The following is a 19,604-nucleotide window of genomic DNA, read 5'->3' as shown; positions in this document are numbered from 1 at the left end:
ATATTTATTTAACATTAAATATAAAAACTTAAGGAAAATGAAACTAAACAAAAAAATAAAAAATAAAAAAATTAAATAAGATCCTAAAATTAAATGAAGTAAAACAATATGTGTACGTATATTTCTTAAAAAAAAATATCCAAAAATTATAAGAAAGTGAAATTAGCAAAAGAAAAATAAATTAAATTAACATTAAGGGAAAATTTTACTAAAAATAACTTTTAAAGAGCGAATTTTTTTAATAAAAGTTGTAACTTTATGGTCCCTGGTGAAGTTGTTGATATAATAATATCGACATACATTACTATTATAATGATTTGGTTGTCATTCCAAAACAATAATTATGTTATGGTAGATTTGTATTTAGAAATTTAAAAACAATTTTTCTAAATTGTTTTTTCAACAATTACGTATTTTTTATTCCAATGTGCGTGAGTCTAAAATTAGTGGAATTCGCGCTTCTTTTTTTTTGTATTTTGCGTAAGTGTAACTGGTTGAGCGTGTGATTATTGTTGCATGTGTGTTTATTGTACCGCTAGCAACAACAAATGACACGCTCATTCAGTTACAATTACACAAGATACAACACATGTTTACACAGAAGCGCGAATTCCACTATTAAGGGATTTCAAAAATTCGTTTTTGTCCACAATTTCTTTTCTCCCAAGGCAACTTTTTATCACAGAACCTTGTAAAGCTTTAGAATTTTAGAACTTTCGGCCCACCCTAACGTGCATACACAAATACATTCATACAGGCCTCAAGGCCAAAAGTATTGCAAGAAAATGTAGGTTTATATGGAAATAGCAGCTTCCCCTATTTATTTAAATATACGTTTGTACGTACATATGGCGTAGTGCTTGCAATTGTGTGTGTTTATCTCTGAGTTTTATAGTGAATGCGACGTGGAAACATACATATGTACATAGTCAGAAAAGGTAAAGGTTTATAAAACTTTTTCAAGTGCTTAAGCAGCAAATAAACTAGAAAAAGTTCTACTTCAACAGATTCGTATAAACAGTGCAAGAAAGTAGTTCACCGGTTTATTTTGCTTTATTTGCGTATGCCATTTGCAAAAGATTCATTTCAACATCTCCCAAAGTAAAATTAAAATGTCGCTTTACTTTGCCAGAACTATGAGTTGCTTACTGAATATTTGTAAAAAAATGTCTGGTTTTAAAATGCGGATCAATTCTTTGAGTCTCACGTATAACGTGGCCTGGCTGCTGTGGCTGAGTAGTTAGAGGAGCGTGACCTGTATTCGATCCCTGATCCGGGCAATACCTAAATTAGAAAAAGTTTGTTTTTTCACTAACAGTGGTCGCCCCTTGTCAGGCACAGACAAACCTGTATTTCTGCCATGAAAAAGCTTCTAATAAAATCCGTTTGCCAGTGGGAAGCGGCGTGCAAATATAGATCGCGCGCACTGAAAATTTTAGGAGAATGCTTCATAAAATTGTTAGCGCGAAAATATTATTATACCCTAACCATTATCTTTTTTGGTTTCGTGTAGTCTTTTTGTTTTAACTGAAAATGATTACGCATGATTTTTATTTCAGTTACTGCTGGCATTCCGAAAAAGTTGTATTTGAACAAACTATGATTTCTTTTTTGTTTAGCTCTAAAATGCTTGAGCTCTCGTTGAAACCATTTCCATAGTATTCTGCATGCCCAGTGCTGAAAATATTTTTAATTTTTTTATGTACATATATGAATGTATATGGTTGTTTATGTGTGAAAAAGCGCGGGTGTTTGCCATATGAGTGCTCTCAATTGCATTCTCAATTACTAGAAATGCTGCTTGCTAACCATATCTACCTAGTACATACATACAGTGTTGCCAAATCAAAAATATTTTTCCTACCGATTTAATGCTTAGAATTTGTAAAAATGGATGTTCAGCCTACCAAATTCAGTTTCAGTGCAGTTTCATGAAATTCAAGAAATTTTCTATCTAATTTAAGAAAATATAGAGAGAGAGCCGATTGCACTCTGAAAGATTCCGCAGGAATGCTTGGCCAACTGTCTGTAACCTCAATCATGCATGGACCGGGAACTCGTAGAATATGTGTCCAAATGCATTATTTGAGCCCTGGCTCTTGCAAGTGTGGTCGAGGCCGTTTAAGGTTACGCAGCTCCTGACGGCAAACAAACACACAGGTGCTGTGAACATTGTGGAAATTTTATCGTTGTTACTTTGTATTGTAAAATATGATTTTCTTATGGCTTCCAAAACTTGACTGTTACTACATATATTCGAAAAGAAATGCCGCTTATATTTATTTTTCAGGGTAGAAATGAACACCAAAATTTGACAAAAATGTTTTCACCAAAAAAATGGGCGGTAATTTTTTCTGGCATTCGTAAGAAAATTAATCAGGGTATTCATCTAAACGCGCAAATGCCTCTTAACTGTGTAAACTTCGTAAATAAACCGGTTTTCCAAACAAAATTAAGAAAATTTACGAGGTTTACGTTGTTACGAGGCATTTACGCGGTTAGATGAATTGCCGCAATAATTCTTCGAAATTGCTCCGGAAGTGTACAACGTTGTATTGGGAATATTCGGTTTCTCCGTGTTTTACTATATGTTTTTTCAACAATTTTTATTGAGCTTGAGGCCGTTTTTAATGAAAAAACTAGTTCTACCATTTTTTTTTCAATTGTTGTTGCTTTACCACAATAGTTTTTCATTAAAAACGGCCTCAAGCTCAATAAAAATTGATGAATATATGTAATTATTTTAAGGCCATAAACAAAAACAAATATATTTTTTTTATCAGAGTGTTCCCAGTATTTTTTGTTTCTGGCGTTCGTAAAAATTTAAATATTGTTGGAATTGGGAACTTTTGATTTCTCTGTGATTTACTTTTCGGGAAATTTCGAAACTTTTTTGGAGTTTTTCGGTATTCTTAGTGCCTTAAATTTTTTTTTGTGGAGTTAACGAAACAATTCCTAGCCTTCTAGACGTTTAATGATACTTTACGCCTGATTTTCCGGTATTTCTTTATACGATCCTGAGCTTGTTTTATGGATTTTTAGGTCTTTCGGGATTTTTCGGGAACTATCAGAAACAAAATTTTTCATCTTTGTTTTATTTTTATTTTTGAATTTTTCGAAATTCTTTAGAAAGTATTTGGCACTTTAATGCCAAACGTATTTATTTAATTTTTCTGATTTTTTTTTTGGTTTACGGGTTTTTCGCTTTCCAATTTTTGTTTTTTTTTTTTAACAAAAAATAAGCGCCTGAGATCCAGACTCCAACTTTACTGGAGTAGAGTTTCCCCAGACACGTATGCAAGTATGTATGTGTATCTTACGATAGGACATCAGTAATGCTAAAAGAGGTGCCTATTCGTATAATTTCCAAACCCTGAAAGCATACTATCATATAGAAGTCAAAATATCGAAAGTGCGAACCCCTTGCCTTATTAGCCTATTAAATCTCTGATCACCCCGGGGAAAGCCATCACATCCGCCGTACTTCAAGTTACAGCTTTCCATTAATTCTTTATCTATGTGCAATCAGTTTAAGATGTAACTTAAAAATATTAAAATTTACTCCAAACTAACAAAATACCGCGAGAAAGTAGCTCCCTTAACTTTGATAGGAATCGCCCAAAGAACGGCAACACTGACGACAGCTACCTCCCTTGCACCATATTCCCATTGTACACAGCTGCCAAATTTCCTGGCACATTTGAAACGTGTTTTTCACAAATTTTGCATTTCCTCTATTTCAAAGTAAAAAACGCTATTAGCACTATAAATTACATGCTCAAAGCAACAAAAAATTTAAAAAATAGCATCCTGTAAAAATTGTAAAAAATTACTAAATTGCTGCTCGCAAATTACAAGTGCACAAAAACAAAAACAAAAAAACAAGAGAATGCAATAATATTGTGCATTGCAAGAGCGCAATATTTCATCGCTGAAATGTGCAAAACAGTGAAAAATATAATGTACATACATATATTTTTTCCCCAAACACATGTAGCTTACTTAGCGCCGTCTTTCAATGCCAACCAACCAGCCAGGCAGCCGGTCGAACTAACCAGCCACAGCTAAAGCCAACCAACCGCCCACCCACCGACCAAATTGAGTAGCTGCGCTCATAAATTTTCCAGTTGGCACACAAGTGCACCCACAGTGAGTGCATAAAATAATACGAATTCACGGCGCATTATAAATGTAAAACATGACACTAACATTTTCATAAACATCCAGTTGAAGTAGACTCAGCGCCAACAACTACAAGTACATATGTACGTATGAATGTATGTATGTATAATCGACCGCACGCTGTGTGCCATCGGCTACCGCACGGCGCGCCGCGTCACAATTCACCATCAGCAAAGTGGCTGGCGCAGATAGGCGTGCTCGCCGCGGGTGCCAAGAAATTGCGTTGCATTGCATAGCATAGCATTGTGTTTGTTGCTGTTGCTGTCTCAGTTTTTGCATTTTTTGCATATTTTATTTCTTCTGTAATCTAGTGCGCCACTTTTACCAATTTTATGCAAAAATAAATAAACAATGAATACACATTTTCTAATTATTCATTTGTGTAATCGAAAAAGAGGCAGAAAAACACAAGCTATGAAATGTAGTAGTGCTTAAGTGCACATGCATATTAATGTAGGAATTAATCTTTAGTAATAACTTGATAAGCGTTTGTAGTTTTTGTATTTTATTTATATATATATATATATATAGAAATTATATTGCGGAATGTGCACAAAAGGTTACTCATACGCACCGTTGAATGGCCAATGTATTCAATTGTGCTTATGGGTATTGTGAGAGATATCAGTTTCAAATAAGTTTTAGTCGTGATAAAATGTTGTTATTGGATATGACAAATGATTATATAAATAAGGAAAACGTATTATATATATGGAATAATCTTTTGAGATGGGGACTTTTCATTTAAAAAGTTCTTTTTTTTCAACATAATGGCACAATATGTTTTTTCATAAATGATGAAGTACCTTATAACCCGCGTAACTAATACTTTTTAATTGCTACTCTATTTAAACCATATTTTCAAAATTGTTTTCTATTAGTCCGGTCAGGTTAAATTTTCAAGGTTGCAGTAACTCGCATAAAGCTGAAAATTGGTACGAATGTCATTATAAATGAAATATGAAAAGTTCTTATCGATCCCAGATCTGTAAAAAAAAATATACATTCAAGGTCAAAGGTTACATAAATTGATGTTTACAATTTTTCTGCTAAGCCATAAGGTTTATCTTAAAAATAGGTTAGACAAAAGTGTGGATCATGCAATTACCTCTAAAACCTGTTATGACCTTTTTTTCTAAGAATCACCATTTCTGGGATATAACGACTCGATCGACATCCATTAATTTAAGTTAATTTTTTAACAGGTGATAGTATAAAACATGCAGTTTGTATCGGAGGTGCCACGGGCCCCTTTCCAAGAACCCACATTTTTTCCATGAGTATAGTTTTAATTTCATGTATTTCCATAAACAAGTTTCAGTACTCTACCACAAATACTTCCAGAGGTATGCAGTATTAAAAATTCCGTATAAATGGGAGTCGCCACATTCCTTTGCCTAATCGCGATAAAAGCTACCCTATATTTATATGTTGGGCTAAATGACACCAGTATGCGAAATTTCATTAAGTTTAAGTTGAGTAGTTGAAGCATGAAAGCGTAACAAACAAACCTTTCGCATTTACATTAGTAAGGATTATCCAATGCTGACCATTAAAACAATTTTTAGAGGTGAGCATTTTTTACACAGACCCAAATACACAAACAGAAAATATTACACCACATCTTATACCCATACAAGTTAAATAAGTATCGCTCAACGACTACCACAAGAAAATTCACGTTTTTCATAAAATAGATACGAGAAATTCAGTTACAGTTGTAAGCAGCCCTTTTTCTTGCATGAGGGAAATAACTGGCACATTTGTTTCATTCATTTTATTCCTCAGAATCTACAAATAAATGTCTCCGAGCTGCAGTTCTGACCACTCAAGAAGTTATACCTTAATGAAAGGTAGATTTTGAGCGAGTAGCATTAGAAATTTCCTGATTTTCTCGGGCCCTGATTTTAGAGCCATTTAAACCGCTAGTTTTGTTTTCAGTTGCACGAATAAGTAGTATTAGTAGTAGTATAGAAATAGCATTTGGCAGTGCAGCTGCTTTGTGGCGGCAACAATATGCCAGTACGTAAAATGTCCCCGTCTCAAAAGATTTGCCCATATGTATGTATGTAATTTAAGTGAGAGCAACTCTCCCGTTCCAGTTGCGATTTCTTTAGCGCTTTTATTTGTATTATTATATGTGTTTAAAATAAAATGCGTTAAAGATGCAGAGACTGTACATACAAGTATTTTTTGTAACAAATATTTTTGCACTTTCTCATACATAGGTAAATATGTACATACTTTTAGAATCATTTAATATCTTGAGCGAGTGTTACTCCATCCTACGTACAGCAGAGATAAACCGTATTGTAGAATTTTTAGGACATTTGATTTTGCCATACAAAACCGCGCCACTCAGCGATGCTTTCAATGATAAATCTCCTGCAGCGATTATTTAATCTCCGTTAAATCTGGGAGTAAACAACTCTCAACATTTAACAATCCAATTTAATGATCTCTCAGCAAACCACCCTGCTTTCTCTATGCCCAACTGAATTTTCATCCGGTAGACCTATGGCTCAAAACTCGAGGGTACGGTTGGTTGAGGTACTTACTCCGAACACCTGGGAATTTCATTGTCGAAATTGGGGAATTGTCAAACATGAGTTGGCTACCCTGTCCTGAAAGTATGCTTTAATATTTACACTGAATTAAATAAACGTGCTAAGCAGTAGTTAAGCAATACAATTTATGTAGATTAGGATTCATACAGTGAAAAAGGTAAAGTTGAGTATGTAGAAGAAAAAAGGGATATAGGTGCAAAGATTAAATAAAAGTAAAGAAACCTAATAACAAAGGTGGAAGTAACTATGTAGATGAAGAAAATAATAAAGATGAAGATCATGATAGATGCTAAAGATAAACATAAATATAAAACAAACCATGAAAACGAAGATAGAGATAGAGAAAGTGATAGAGATAAATACAGAGACGAAGAAGAACAAAAAGAAGAAAAATTTGGGGGATATGTTATGTTATGTTGTGTTATGCTTTGCTATTTTATGCTATGTTGTGTTATGCTTTGTTATGTTATGATATTTCATGTTATTTTATGTTTTGTTATGCTATGTTATGTTAAGTTATGTTGTGCTATGTTATTATAAGTTCTGTTATGCTCTTTTATGTAAAGTTAGTTATGTAATGTTATGTTGTGTTATGTTACGTTGTTCTAGGCAATTCATTTCAACTCACCACAGCTATCTTTAGAGCACGTGAACTCACCTCATAACACCACAACTAACCTAAGATCGCCTTCTCTCAGTTCATCTGAACTCACCTTAACTCAACTCAATCCAACTTATGTTATCTCACCTCAACTCACCCTAATTCACCTTAACCTATCCAAACTCACCTCACCTGAACGCCAACTCAACTTCACCTCAACTCAACACAACTCCCCTTAATTTTGGTGGCTGAATTTCATCTGCTTGGCGAACACTAGTTTTATTAATAACACCTTCTTTGAAGAGGGCTGTCTTTTTGAAGAAAAATGATACAAGTGTCTCTTAGTTTTAATCTGTTTTATATCTAAGTTCTCTTTGTAAAATCTGATTGAAGCCAAAACCTGTGATTCCAAAAGCTTATTAATAAGTCTCAGCAGTCATACACATAGTAAAACTAACTGCATACTTAAATTATCAGCTACTTAGGATTCAGTATTGCCAATTAAAAAGTGTTGGATCTATTTTTGATTTATATGTACGATTTAAGAAAACAAAGCCTCAGTGACTTACAAAGCAGAAAAAGGTAAAATTAAAATCAATTTACATACTTTTTAAAAAGGAGAGCATCACATTTCTGCATATTTGTTTTCGTTATCACTACTGTCCATTTCGCGGACATTACTTATATTAAGTCATCATAAAGTACGTACGTCCACACATGCATACATATGTATTTAACAATATACATACATGCATTCAACATAAAACATCTATCATTCGCATGACGTATTTCTCTGAATATTGAATATTATTACGACTGTTAGTGGAAAGCTCGGAAATGCATGTAAAATGCATTCACGAGCAGTATGACCGGACTTGCAGACAGTAGTGCTGTGGCAAAAGAGCCAAATAGGTGTAAAAGGGATAAGAGATGTAAGAAAAGCAGGATGCGGAGCAGCATTGAATGATGGCCGTTGTAGGTCAGTTCACACAAAAATATTGTTGAGTGCAGTGAGTGGAATAAAAGATGGCGTAGAATGCGCTCGACCACAAGCACCGTTGCCGGTGGATGTGGAAAGCAGAAGCAGGGTGCGAGGCTGAATTCCGGACGCTGTATATGCAATTTTAATTAATATTAAAAAGTATACAGAAGCTTTTCTCTGTACATACATAAACTTTTTGTTTGTATTTGAACGCTTTGTGTTTTTTGGTGATTCGTATTCAATGCAGCGCGACGTAAGGTTTGCGTAACACGCGAAATTACTACTGCATCGGAAGGGTGGTCGTCATATGCAAACTATACCCAAACACACGCCCTATACAAGAGGTGGTGCAGTCGCCACAGAGTGCAATAAAAATGTAAAAAAAAATTGGCAACGCAACGTAATGCTACTTTTGCTTTTTCTCAAATAGCAAAAAAAATATACACACAAATAAGTAAAAGCGCAAAGAAGTGGTGTAGTGTGGCAGGAAAAATGTGAAATTTATATTTTTTTCATATCTGGCGCCACGTTGTCTTGCCAAGTATGTCCGTAGTAGCAGTTGAGCTACCCTCATCGACTGAAGCTTGCTGATTTTCTGTCGTTGGTACGATACGCCGCCGATCTGCTGCTGACCAACTTTCGCAATGCATCACTGGCACAGATCCTAGCTGCCAAAAAATGCGAGGTGAGCAGCAAAAACAACAACAGTGACAAGTGTGACCAAAAATCTCTCCAAAACAGAGGGAAAAAATAAATTCAAAATAACCAGCAAATGTTACGCAGGAAAGGACGTTCGGAGCTCAGCACAGCTTCAATGACTGCCTGGCTGTTTGCGGCCGTTGTAACTTCCGTTTTGATGCTTTTGGTGCCATTGGTGTTGCTTGTTACTCGTACTAACTGCTGTTGTGGTTGCAATGATAATAAAAAATTTACAGCAAACATTTTGCATATTTCACTTCCGTTTGTTGTAATGGTGGCGGGCAGAAGACAAATTTAAGGCCGAAGGAGAGAATGCCAAACCAGAATAAATGTTGCAAGGGCCCTGTTACTGCCCAAGTGTGCCCTTTTGCTGTTGTTTATAACTGCAGTTATTGCACTTTTTATAGGAGTTTGAGAGCTGGCATAAGTCACATATGCCCGCGTCAGCAGGAAGTATGTTTATACATCGGTAAATAAATAGTACATGCAAACAGTAACAAGCTTCCAAAGTCACGTTCACAATCATTGTCATTAACACTTGGCTGTTATATGAAGAAATTTCGTTACATAAATTGTGAGTGGGGTCTCTGGATACGCAGTTGCGCGTACAAACTCAAGCCCATCTCTTGTGCCCCCATTCACGCGCTCTTGACAACATGAGTAAGCCATGTGCGAGATGTGGTAGCAAATCCGTGTGGAGCTTCGGGTCTCGGTAAAAAATAGAGGTAACTTGATTGTGGCCACTTCCAATAATTCAAGTTAGAGGTTCACTGAATTTGTTTTAAAGGTCTGCAGCGCCTCTTCTGCGTGAGCTAAGGCTGCAAGCGGACGTCTGTCTTGGATCGAGCTGCGAGCTATATAAACGTTCGTTCAATGAACCCAGGATATTTTTGTGCTCGGACATTATTTGCTCAGAGTCGGCCGCCTTCTTTTGAAGATGACTATGGTAAAGCGCTATGATTGAGGGCAGCAACCTGGAATGTCCGGACTTTTAATGGAGAGGGTGTCCATATTTGGCTGATTGATGTTCACGGAAAGACCAAGGCTATATACATCGCCTTATAAGAAATGCAAGACAAGAAAGACGTAGTACGTCGCAACGTCTACCACAGCTGCCCTGTAAAGGCGCAAAATATCGGTGTGGGATTTATGGTGGCAGAGAGAGGGGCTTCGTTTCGGAGTACTATTGTCCACTGCACTGCAAAACTTTCTCGCTACGATTCGCATCAAAGCGAGATTCCTACACATCTCGTGAGAAAGTTTAGTACACCAGATATTATCATCGGGCAAGAATATTTCATTGTCAGGGAGGTCAAGGAAGGGATTTTTGGTCAAACAGTCCGAAAATTGAGCCTCCACGACGAAACGTACGATAACGCACGTCGTGAATAACCTGAAAATTTTCGAAGCAATCTTTGCTTGTCTGCCGTCTTTCTCAGAGTGCACAACCGCAATTCCCGATTAAGTACAGAACCTTAACAAAGTTCTCAAATCACTCGCTGGCAGCACTTGGGTTGCCCCCAAAGAAACGTTGTTGGCAACGCATAAGGCAACTGATCGGCAGCTTCCAAACCCACGGGGGTCGCCGGGAGCAATTAGGACTAGTGGACGAAACTACGGACTTGCCATAATATACCACACCGCGGATAGCCTCAGGATACCATCCTGATGTCGCCGGAACAATCAATTTCATAGTGAGGCTTAGAAGTTCCCATGAAGGGAGCCAGAAATTCCTCGTCTGTTTCGACAGACGTGAGCATCCGATCCGACACATCAGCGGATATACATATATGTGAACCGAAGGATGAGATTCAGAACTACTAATCTACGTCAACTACTGGACCCGGCACTATATAGGCAGGCACTAAACGACATTCATCGGCGACAATATCCACCCTAGTATACTAATGACCGTCACGTAAATGTCGTCATCCAAGTTCAATCTCCACCGATCGCGGAGGAAGAGCTTTAGCGAGAGATTCTCGTTGCTCTAGCTCAAATTTTGTCTAGATACTGTAGAAATTTAAACTTCTACATACGCAGACTAGACCAAAAGACAAGCCCACTCAAACCAAACTCTACTTACACCACCACTCTCCCATTGGGGAGCTGGACTACAACGATTGAAGGACTATCCGACTCGAGGCTGGGTTAATTAGCCACTATAACAACAACCCCCACACAGAGTCCTTAGTTTTAGCTTTACCTTAGCTGATATCCCTCTAAGGGTACCGGAGCTCCAACTGCGTTATCTCGACCAACGAAGATTTATCCATCCATTCCTCCATCCTAAGCCCGACAGATACCAGCATTTCACCCTTTTTTCGATTCCGTTGTACCGAAAGGTCACCAAAGCTTCGACACTCGGCTCACATAAACAAATTAACACACATCTACATGTACGTAACCCAGGTTCTTTTACGTTTGGTCCTGCCCTTTTTATGGTGTTTGTAAGCCGGTATATTTGGTGCACGCGACTACATATTTGGGACGCATTGAAATGTGGCGTGTTAACGCGGTTATATGAATGCGAAATGCATGTGTACAGCTTGTATTTGCACCACGTACCAGCAAAGGGCAAAATGCAAAAAAAAATGCAAAAAAGTTTGTACGTGGCACGAAAAATTGTTCCTCGGAATTTTTAGCGCAGAAACTGTTTGCATTTGTAGCAGGTGTGGCTTAACTTCCGCAAGGCTTTGGCGCCAAAAGAGCGCAATGAATTACGCTGTACCCGTTAGAATGTGCGCACCTGTGTATGCGAGTGTGTAGTCAAGAAGACGATAATCAAAATGTGCGCAATGCCGCGTTTAATTTGAAATTTTAAGCAGCAATAAAACGATGGTTCCACTATTGCAATGGCAGAGTAAAAAAAATTAAAATAATGGAGTAATGCAAGAAAAAGGCAAAGGCGCAAGCCATTTGGTTTTGTAGAAATTTTTAGAGTGTTGGTTGTGAGTTCTCATAATTTTATTTTTATGCGCTCATGTCGCATTGTTTTTGTGGAGCTATTAAAAATTGCGCAGAAATACTTTTTCCATAGTTTTTGGTAGTTTTGTGCTAAAATTACGAAACTATTTAGCAATTTTTTCCAATTTTGGCAAACTGCATGGATTATTTAGCTATTTTCTGGCTGCCACTCAGCCGCCAGAATCAGATGTTGCCCCGCTAAACCGGCAAGAAAATAGCAAAAGTTTCGCTTTAGTAAGGTTGAAAATAAACGTGGAAGAAGAGAAGAAAAGCGGCAACCTAAAATTAAAAAGAACACAACGTTGACTTTTGCGCCAACTTTTGCGCCAACATTTGACCGCATTTTGACGGGTTCCTTTTATTGTTGTCGTTGCTTGAAAAATTTATTACGCGATAATTACTTTTAATTTTCGACTTTCGGGGCATACTTCCATACGTCTACTTTGTGCCACACACGTAGGGACAAACGTGGGAAATGTGTGAAAAATAGTGTAGGATCAGGCTCTCACTCTACCGCTTACATAGATACACACTCAGCTATACAAGCACGAAATCGCACACACAATTCGCATTTTCTGCTTCTTTTTGCTACCCTTTTTTCCAGTCATTCCGCGGCCATATTTATACATATGTTTAGGGTGGTCCTTAAAATAGCAACGCTATGCGTTCGATTTATTTTGTTCGAGGACGATATTCACAAAAATTTCAAAATTAAAAAAAGGTTTAGTGGTCGCTACCAGGGTTTAAAAAATTTAATTTTTTTCAAATCGTTATAATCCGTAAAGCTCTTGATATTAACCAGTTATAACTCGGAAAATTTAAGAATTTATATGAATGAGTTTCAAAAATATGTCAAATATATCAGATTTCAAGTCAAAGTTGTGTCCATATTTCTACGATTTAAAAAAAATAAAATTTTTTCAATCCCTGGTACAAGCTTGACAGTTGACAGCTGTCAAATGGACTGTGAATTTTTCTAAAAATAGGAAAATATTTTTTAATCTTTTAGTACTATATATTTCTGGGATATAAAAAAAAAAAACATAATATAATACCCATGATTATACGAAGTTACAGCCGTAAGTATAAAATCCGTAAGTGTACTAAGATATATATCCGTAAGTGGGTACCCAGGTACTCCGGTTGAGCTACAACGTTAATTTATTTGGTTGGGCACACTAGAGTTAAAGCATAAACAGACAGCAGCGTTGATCCGGATCAACACGGGAATTACCAGCAGTTGATCCGGATTAAGTCCGAGTTAATCCGGTTCAACGCTGCTGTCTGTTTAAGCTTTTGAGCTCTTCACTCATGTAAAGCGCCGTTAATTTTCTTGTATGTATAGCCTACATACCTTTTCTGAGTTGCGTCGTTTTTGCTCTTACCAAGTTATATGTAAATAAATGATGCCAACTAAAGCCGCACATGAATCCCTTTTGGGATGCACCTTTTAGCTTGACGCTTGACTCATGCAATGTCAGAAGCGTGTAATATCAAACAAATTTCTATTTACACAAGGAAAATGAGAGAAATTATTGCTGCTTTCGCCGTAGAAGTACATTTTACAGCAAAAAAAAAATAATAATAGTAAAATGTGAAATAACAGAGATTGGGTCACGACATTAATTAACTCAGTTGCGAGTAAATCCGAGATGAAGATAACATTGTGTGTAGTGTTAAGTGTAGTCGTTGAAAGCGGATTATATACGAGTACCTTCAACAAAAAAAAATAAAATGCCAAAAGTTAACTGCAAGTCCCAGCTACTTTAAACTTGCACTTTATTATACTAGAATTGAATATGCTACAAAACTGCACATTCAAAATATTTTTAAGATATATAATCAAATGTCCCTAATACCGACATTCAAAAGTAGAATTTTTGATTTTTTTTTCGAAAAACATTTAACGAAATAGAAAATAAAATGGTATGCGTTTTTCGGTTTCTGTAACCATGGAAATGGATTCCTTGATGCAAGAACCGCAAAAATTTGTTTTTAAAACTTAATAAAAGATTCATTGCACTGTACTTTCAGGTCAAAAAAAGAATATACAATTTTTATTTTTAAAGACAGTTTTAAAGGCTAATATATTGTTTAACCCACGAGACTATTTTTCCTGAGTTTTCTGTTAAAAATTAATAAAAAATAAAATAAATAACTAAAAAGGCTAGTAAAACCCTATAAATCGCGAAACGACTAAAATAAAATAAAGTAGATCCTAAATTCAAATACAAAAACAAGAAATACAAAGACTCAACGTAGCTCAGAACTTCTCGAAAAAACGCCAAACAAATCCCAAAAATTGTCCCAAAAATTGTCCCAAAACTTACGAAAAAAAAAAATTCACAGATATTATGAATAACCCATTTTCGCCAATAAATGTTTTGCTATTTCGTTCCTCAAAATATAAAAATGGTGATCGAGTTATTTCGAAAAATTACATACATATATTATTTACCTGATCTGATGGAATTTATTTTGTTCAATCATGAGTAATTTATGAAATTGGAGTGATAGAAGTTAGCAAGTAGAGAATAATCGGAAGGGTAAAGCATATTGTTATCCTCAGCATAATAGGCGCAGTAATTAATGCACCCCAAGAAGGGTTGAAGACGATCTCAAGTGCGCATAACTGGAGCGGTCGCAAACAGAGCTCTCAGAATAAAGTAATACAAATTGTGGAAGGACACAGAAATCATAAGTGAAAGTAAAATCGAGGCTAACCAAGATGCCCGCACAACTAGAGAATCATTGTGACCGAAAGTTATGGTATTACTTATTACACCGTTGGCTCAAAGATGGAAAAAGTAGTTTGCGTGGGGTGGCATTGGATTTAGAAATTATATCCCAGCTTGGCAGGAAGAAACAAAACCACATTAAGAGTTCTTATCAAAAAATATTGAACCAACAATGAGGTCGAGATACGCCATTTTCTATGAAAATGTTCAGTTCCATACAAGTTCTCCATACAAGGCGACTGAAGCTCTTGGGATTAGGCTTTTTCATCAACGGCGCATAGATAATGTAAGCGAGTGGTTTAATAGCTATAAAATTTAAACAATCAGCAGGATATATCAGAGAATGTAACCAACCAACTATGCCTTATTATTTTCTATTTCAAATCTGTATATGTTTAAAACAAGTTTTCAAGTTAAATTGCAAAATGAATGTTCATACAATTATTTATATTTTTATTCCCATTCCTTAATAAAATGTTGAAAACGTACATGTCCTTCACTTTTATCCAGCAATTTCGGAATCCAAATCAGAGTTTTCCACTATCCATCTTTTGAAGTATGGTATCTTAGTAAAGCCATCCGGGTTATTATTGCCACATCCATTTGAGTGATAACTGGCAAGGCCAATCAAAAAGCCTTGATAAACAGCTGGACCACCATCATCTCCATCACAAATTCCATTTCCGAGTACCTTTTGCAGGCAAAGTATCTGGAGTGTACTCGAACCCACAAATTTAGAGCAAGCTTCAGTTTTCAAAACGAACAGATTTCTGGCGTACAGCAGTGTATCAGAAAGTGGACCAGCTTCACGAATACGTCCCCAACCAGACACAGTAACCTGTACACCAGCGGGTGGCAAAATAGCAGCTAACGGTATTGGTTGTATAAGATCGCTGTACTCGAGTGAAATGTTAAGCTTAAGTAAGGCGATATCATTGTTGTAAAAGTAAAATTCTTCGTGAGGTGTAATCTTTGATACACCGGCAACTACACCACCCTCAGTGCGATTAATCGAACCCGCCTGTACTGTTAGCTGAGATGTACGGAAACTAAAAGATTACATATTTATAAACTACATATAAATATGTGTATGTACATTAGTATGTCGTATGATCTTACCTGTATACACAATGCGCTGCAGTTAGTACATAATTTTGAGAAATTATAACGCCACCACAATTATGTTGTCCACCTACGCGTACCGAAACTTGGTAGGGAAACTGACCACTGGCGGCAACACGTGCATTCAATATCCGTGGACTTGGTAACAAAGACCCTTTAACAATAGAACTGGAAGAGCTGCCAGCTTGTATGACACTTATGCCCATACAAATGAGAATGAGGAGTTTTGGAAAATAATTCGGATAAGCCATGGTTGCTTTCAAACGTCGTTTAAAATAAATTGAATGCTCACTGGCAGTAACTAGCGTTTATATACCGCGCTAGAAGGACCAGTTCAGTATGAATATAGAATGCCTAGCAAAAACGTAATATAGTTCATTAAGAAGTGATTAAGTTTGTTCAAGACTGTTATCTATGTTAATTACTTGGGCTGTCGAAACTTTAAATTAAAAGTGTTAAAACTTACGATTTAACTAAATAAATTAATTTTCTACTCCAGAAAAGTAGGAAAGTGTAATTAGATTCGTCTGGATTACATAAACTAACTTGTATGGCTGTCGTTATTTTATCTGTAGTTGCACGTGCCATTTTCCTTTTCGATACAATGTTGTTCCGTTGTAATTAAATTACTTCTCGGATTTCTAAATGAGATTTAACTCACATGCTAGGTTACATGAACGTTAGTCTATATCACCTTACAAGCAAAATAAATAAGTTTAACGAACATACATACCTAAAGTTTTTTGCAAGGAAATTTCGAAAAACATTTTTTTTTGCCGAACCTAGGGGGTTCCGTTTTATATTTTTCGGTGCGGTGACATCAACAATCGGTAAATTTTTTTTAAATTATTCTAATGGAGTAATAAATATATGTACTTCCTGACATTAGGGTGACCAGGTGAGTAGGTACTAAAAGGGGGTGCTTGAGGTCATTGAGCGTTAAAAAAAAAAATCTTCTTTCAGACAGCCGAAGATATGACGAAAAATGTGAAAAGGCTATGCACAGTATTGTGGAATAATATTTGTTTAATGCTTAAGTCTTATTCAACAATGGGCACAACCTAACTTATGCCATTTTGAATTTTCTAATACACAAATTTGCAAACACTAACTTTTGTTGGCCAGTTTTAAATATAACTAATTATTAGAAATAGAAAACAGTTTACATTATCCTATAGCGTATAAATCAGTCTATAAAACTATTCCTATATTAGTTTAAAATGTGACACTAGCTGCGTTAAAGTAAAGTTATGGGCAAAATTCAACTATACGTGAGTGATTCATACAGCCATATTAAACTGTTATAGGGAACCCAGGTGCACGCGATATAAGCAAACGTAGAAAAAAAATTAATTTAAAGAGTTTGATTTTCCGAATTTTTTCCACCAAGATTTGGGACCAGCGTTAGAACTTCACTACGATCGAAGTAGTTTTGCTACGATTTTTGACGAAAATTAGAAATTTACTACGCTACTCCGCTTTACCCACGATCTACTTCGGTTTCATTTCCCAAATAATAAAGAGCACTTTTTGCAGTATCTAAACTAAAAAATACTACACGAAGCGATTGGCTTCCAATTACACTGTACGTATGTAGTTTTTTAACTTTTGAAATTTTCTTAAAAATATATTTAGAAGGCCAAGAAATAGTATTCAAATGTAGATAGAATGCATTCTCAGTTTTGTTTTATAACGTCTCTTTTTTTTGAGATATTGGCCCACTAAGGGCCGTTACAAAGTTATACAAATTATTAAAACTGGCTGGATAAAGTCTTCTTTTTTCTAACAATTTGGGCGTAAGAATATATGTATTTGGAATCATTGGACATTTACCACTGGCATACGTTCTTTTTTATAGAATTTTTAGTTATCGATCGTTTCTGTTTTTTAAACAGGTTTATAATTGGAATATTTATTAATATGACTTTTCAAAATTAGAGCACTTTTCGGAGTTTTATCTAAAATTTAATCAGAAACGCAGGCCATAAACATGATAACCATATTTTTTCGATAAAATTATCTGCTATTGAGTAATACATTTTTAGTAGCTTAAGGTTTGAATCACGAAGCGATTAAACTCAGAAAGCAGTTGGTATATAAGTACTGAAAAGCAATAGGAGTCTTATAGATATGCCGGAGTCTTTAGCTTTCCTTGCATAAATATTAAGAGATTCAGTATCCGGTTGCTCACTGCTCACCTAACCAAATGATCTTCTAGCTAGCAGTGTCCCTTATACTGTTACACCCAAGTTAGTAACTAACTTACAGCTAGCGAAGTTTTTTCGGAGACCCAGTTCAACAACTTCGTACCCCTTGCAACATTTCTAGCGGTAAATGGATCAGTGGTAATTTTTGGTACGTTATTTCAAATGTAAATATAATTTGAAATACTTTTGCTATATCACACATTATTCAGAAATAAACCTCAAAGCTTACTTCTTACGAATACCGTAGAGATCGTGGCTTTCAGGCAAAAAATATGGATTTTAAAACTAAATACAACTTCGAAAAATCCTCTAGATAAATGCTTCCATTACACTATCACATACCAAAAGTAGATCAGTGTTAAATGGGTCAATGTCACATTGCTTTGCATTCGAAAATTCGATTTGTGTTTCCACTATCGTCACTGCAATGCATAAATATTCACATAAATAGTCATTGGATTTCATTGGATGACCATAAAATGACTCGCTTGAACTGCTGTCGATAAACACCAACAACGTATGCCTTTAAAACTTTACTACGCTCCTTGATTTATGGCTCGCGAACAAAAGCTACATCTCTCCTTTCCTAGCCTTGAAATAAACTATATAAGAAAAAATACACACAGAAAAATAACGAAAGTGAAACCAAACTTTTCGGCCATAAAGTGAAGAGGGAGCAGAAATATTTATAAAAAAGTACAAATATCTAGAAAGGAATATAAAAAACTTCATACGTAAATAAAAAGCAGAAATAATACGAAATAAAAACAAAGGAAAACACTGCAAAGAGCAAGTAAGCAAAACCAATTTGATATTATTTTATTTGCATGTCTTTCAGTAGCCATATACATACTTATTTACAAATTCACATCTCCTTGAGTCAATAGAAAATTGGTCCGATGCTTGTCATATTGTGCGCACTATTCTCAGAAAATTTCGTCAAGCGTAACAGTCCCGCAGATATCCATAGATCGGCCGTTCCAACCGTCAAACCATGGCGTCTTTTAAACTGGTGCACGCGATGAATAGGGTCGGATTGGAACCTCGCCCGCTCTAACCGTGCTACCGAAGAGTACACGCGCATTGGAACCTTGACCGTTTCAATTGCCGGATAGTGGGGCTTTGAAAGTCGTGCAAAGAAAGCGTAGACTCGGATTTGAATCTAGGCCATTCCAACCGCCCAATCGGTATCGGTGAAACTCGTCACCTTTGAATGGCTGCTCAATGCAAATACCAGCGACATGCTGCTCGGAATCTGGTTCACTCCGACCGTCGCGACAAAAGCAGCTATAAGGTATGCCACAAGTATAAGATAACCATTCGTACACCGAAATTTGTGAACAATGGAGCAGATAAACGCAAGAGCTACGATAGTCGCGCAGCTCTGGAAACCCTCGATATCAAGATATGTAAGTAATCAACCTGATCAAAATATTTATGGGGCATGGTTGCTTCAAATCGCACGATTGTTTTATTGACCGAAAATCTCCCGGCTTCGAATTCATTCCTGACGATGTGCTTAAACTTACATATCTTGAA

The 19,604-nt window shown here is 36.1% G+C and overlaps 2 protein-coding genes across 2 annotated transcripts in view; both read right to left on the bottom strand.

The window, feature by feature from the left end:
• Positions 1 to 19,604, bottom strand: part of LOC118733752 (potassium voltage-gated channel protein Shaker) — a 224,938-nt gene that overhangs the window by 190,249 nt on the left and 15,085 nt on the right. The gene's annotated exons all lie outside the window — the stretch shown is intronic.
• On the bottom strand, positions 15,161 to 16,180 carry LOC118733754 (serine protease SP24D-like). The gene is made up of 2 exons (XM_036463291.1): positions 15,856 to 16,180; positions 15,161 to 15,785 (listed from the first exon to the last, which is right to left on the bottom strand). The coding sequence occupies exons 1-2, from the start codon at positions 16,107 to 16,109 to the stop codon at positions 15,239 to 15,241; spliced, it is 801 nt and encodes a 266-aa protein (XP_036319184.1). The 5' UTR covers positions 16,110 to 16,180; the 3' UTR covers positions 15,161 to 15,238.

This window comes from Rhagoletis pomonella, unplaced genomic scaffold (genome assembly GCF_013731165.1).
Source record: "Rhagoletis pomonella isolate Grant_MI unplaced genomic scaffold, Rhpom_1.0 Rhpom_scaffold_00002, whole genome shotgun sequence".
NCBI classification, from domain to species: domain Eukaryota; kingdom Metazoa; phylum Arthropoda; class Insecta; order Diptera; family Tephritidae; genus Rhagoletis; species Rhagoletis pomonella.
Note: the sequence above shows the minus strand (reverse complement) of the source record. Positions and strands in the feature narration are given on the sequence as shown.

What these genes read in the sequence shown, in the direction of transcription:
- LOC118733754 (XM_036463291.1), bottom strand. Translation starts at nt 16,109, where the DNA reads ATGGCTTATCCGAATTATTTTCCAAAACTCCTCATTCTCATTTGTATG. An exon ending in GCAGCGCATTGTGTATACAG is followed by an intron (nt 15,786 to 15,855) that starts GTAAGATCATAC and finishes GTAATCTTTTAG; the next exon opens with TTTCCGTACATCTCAGCTAA.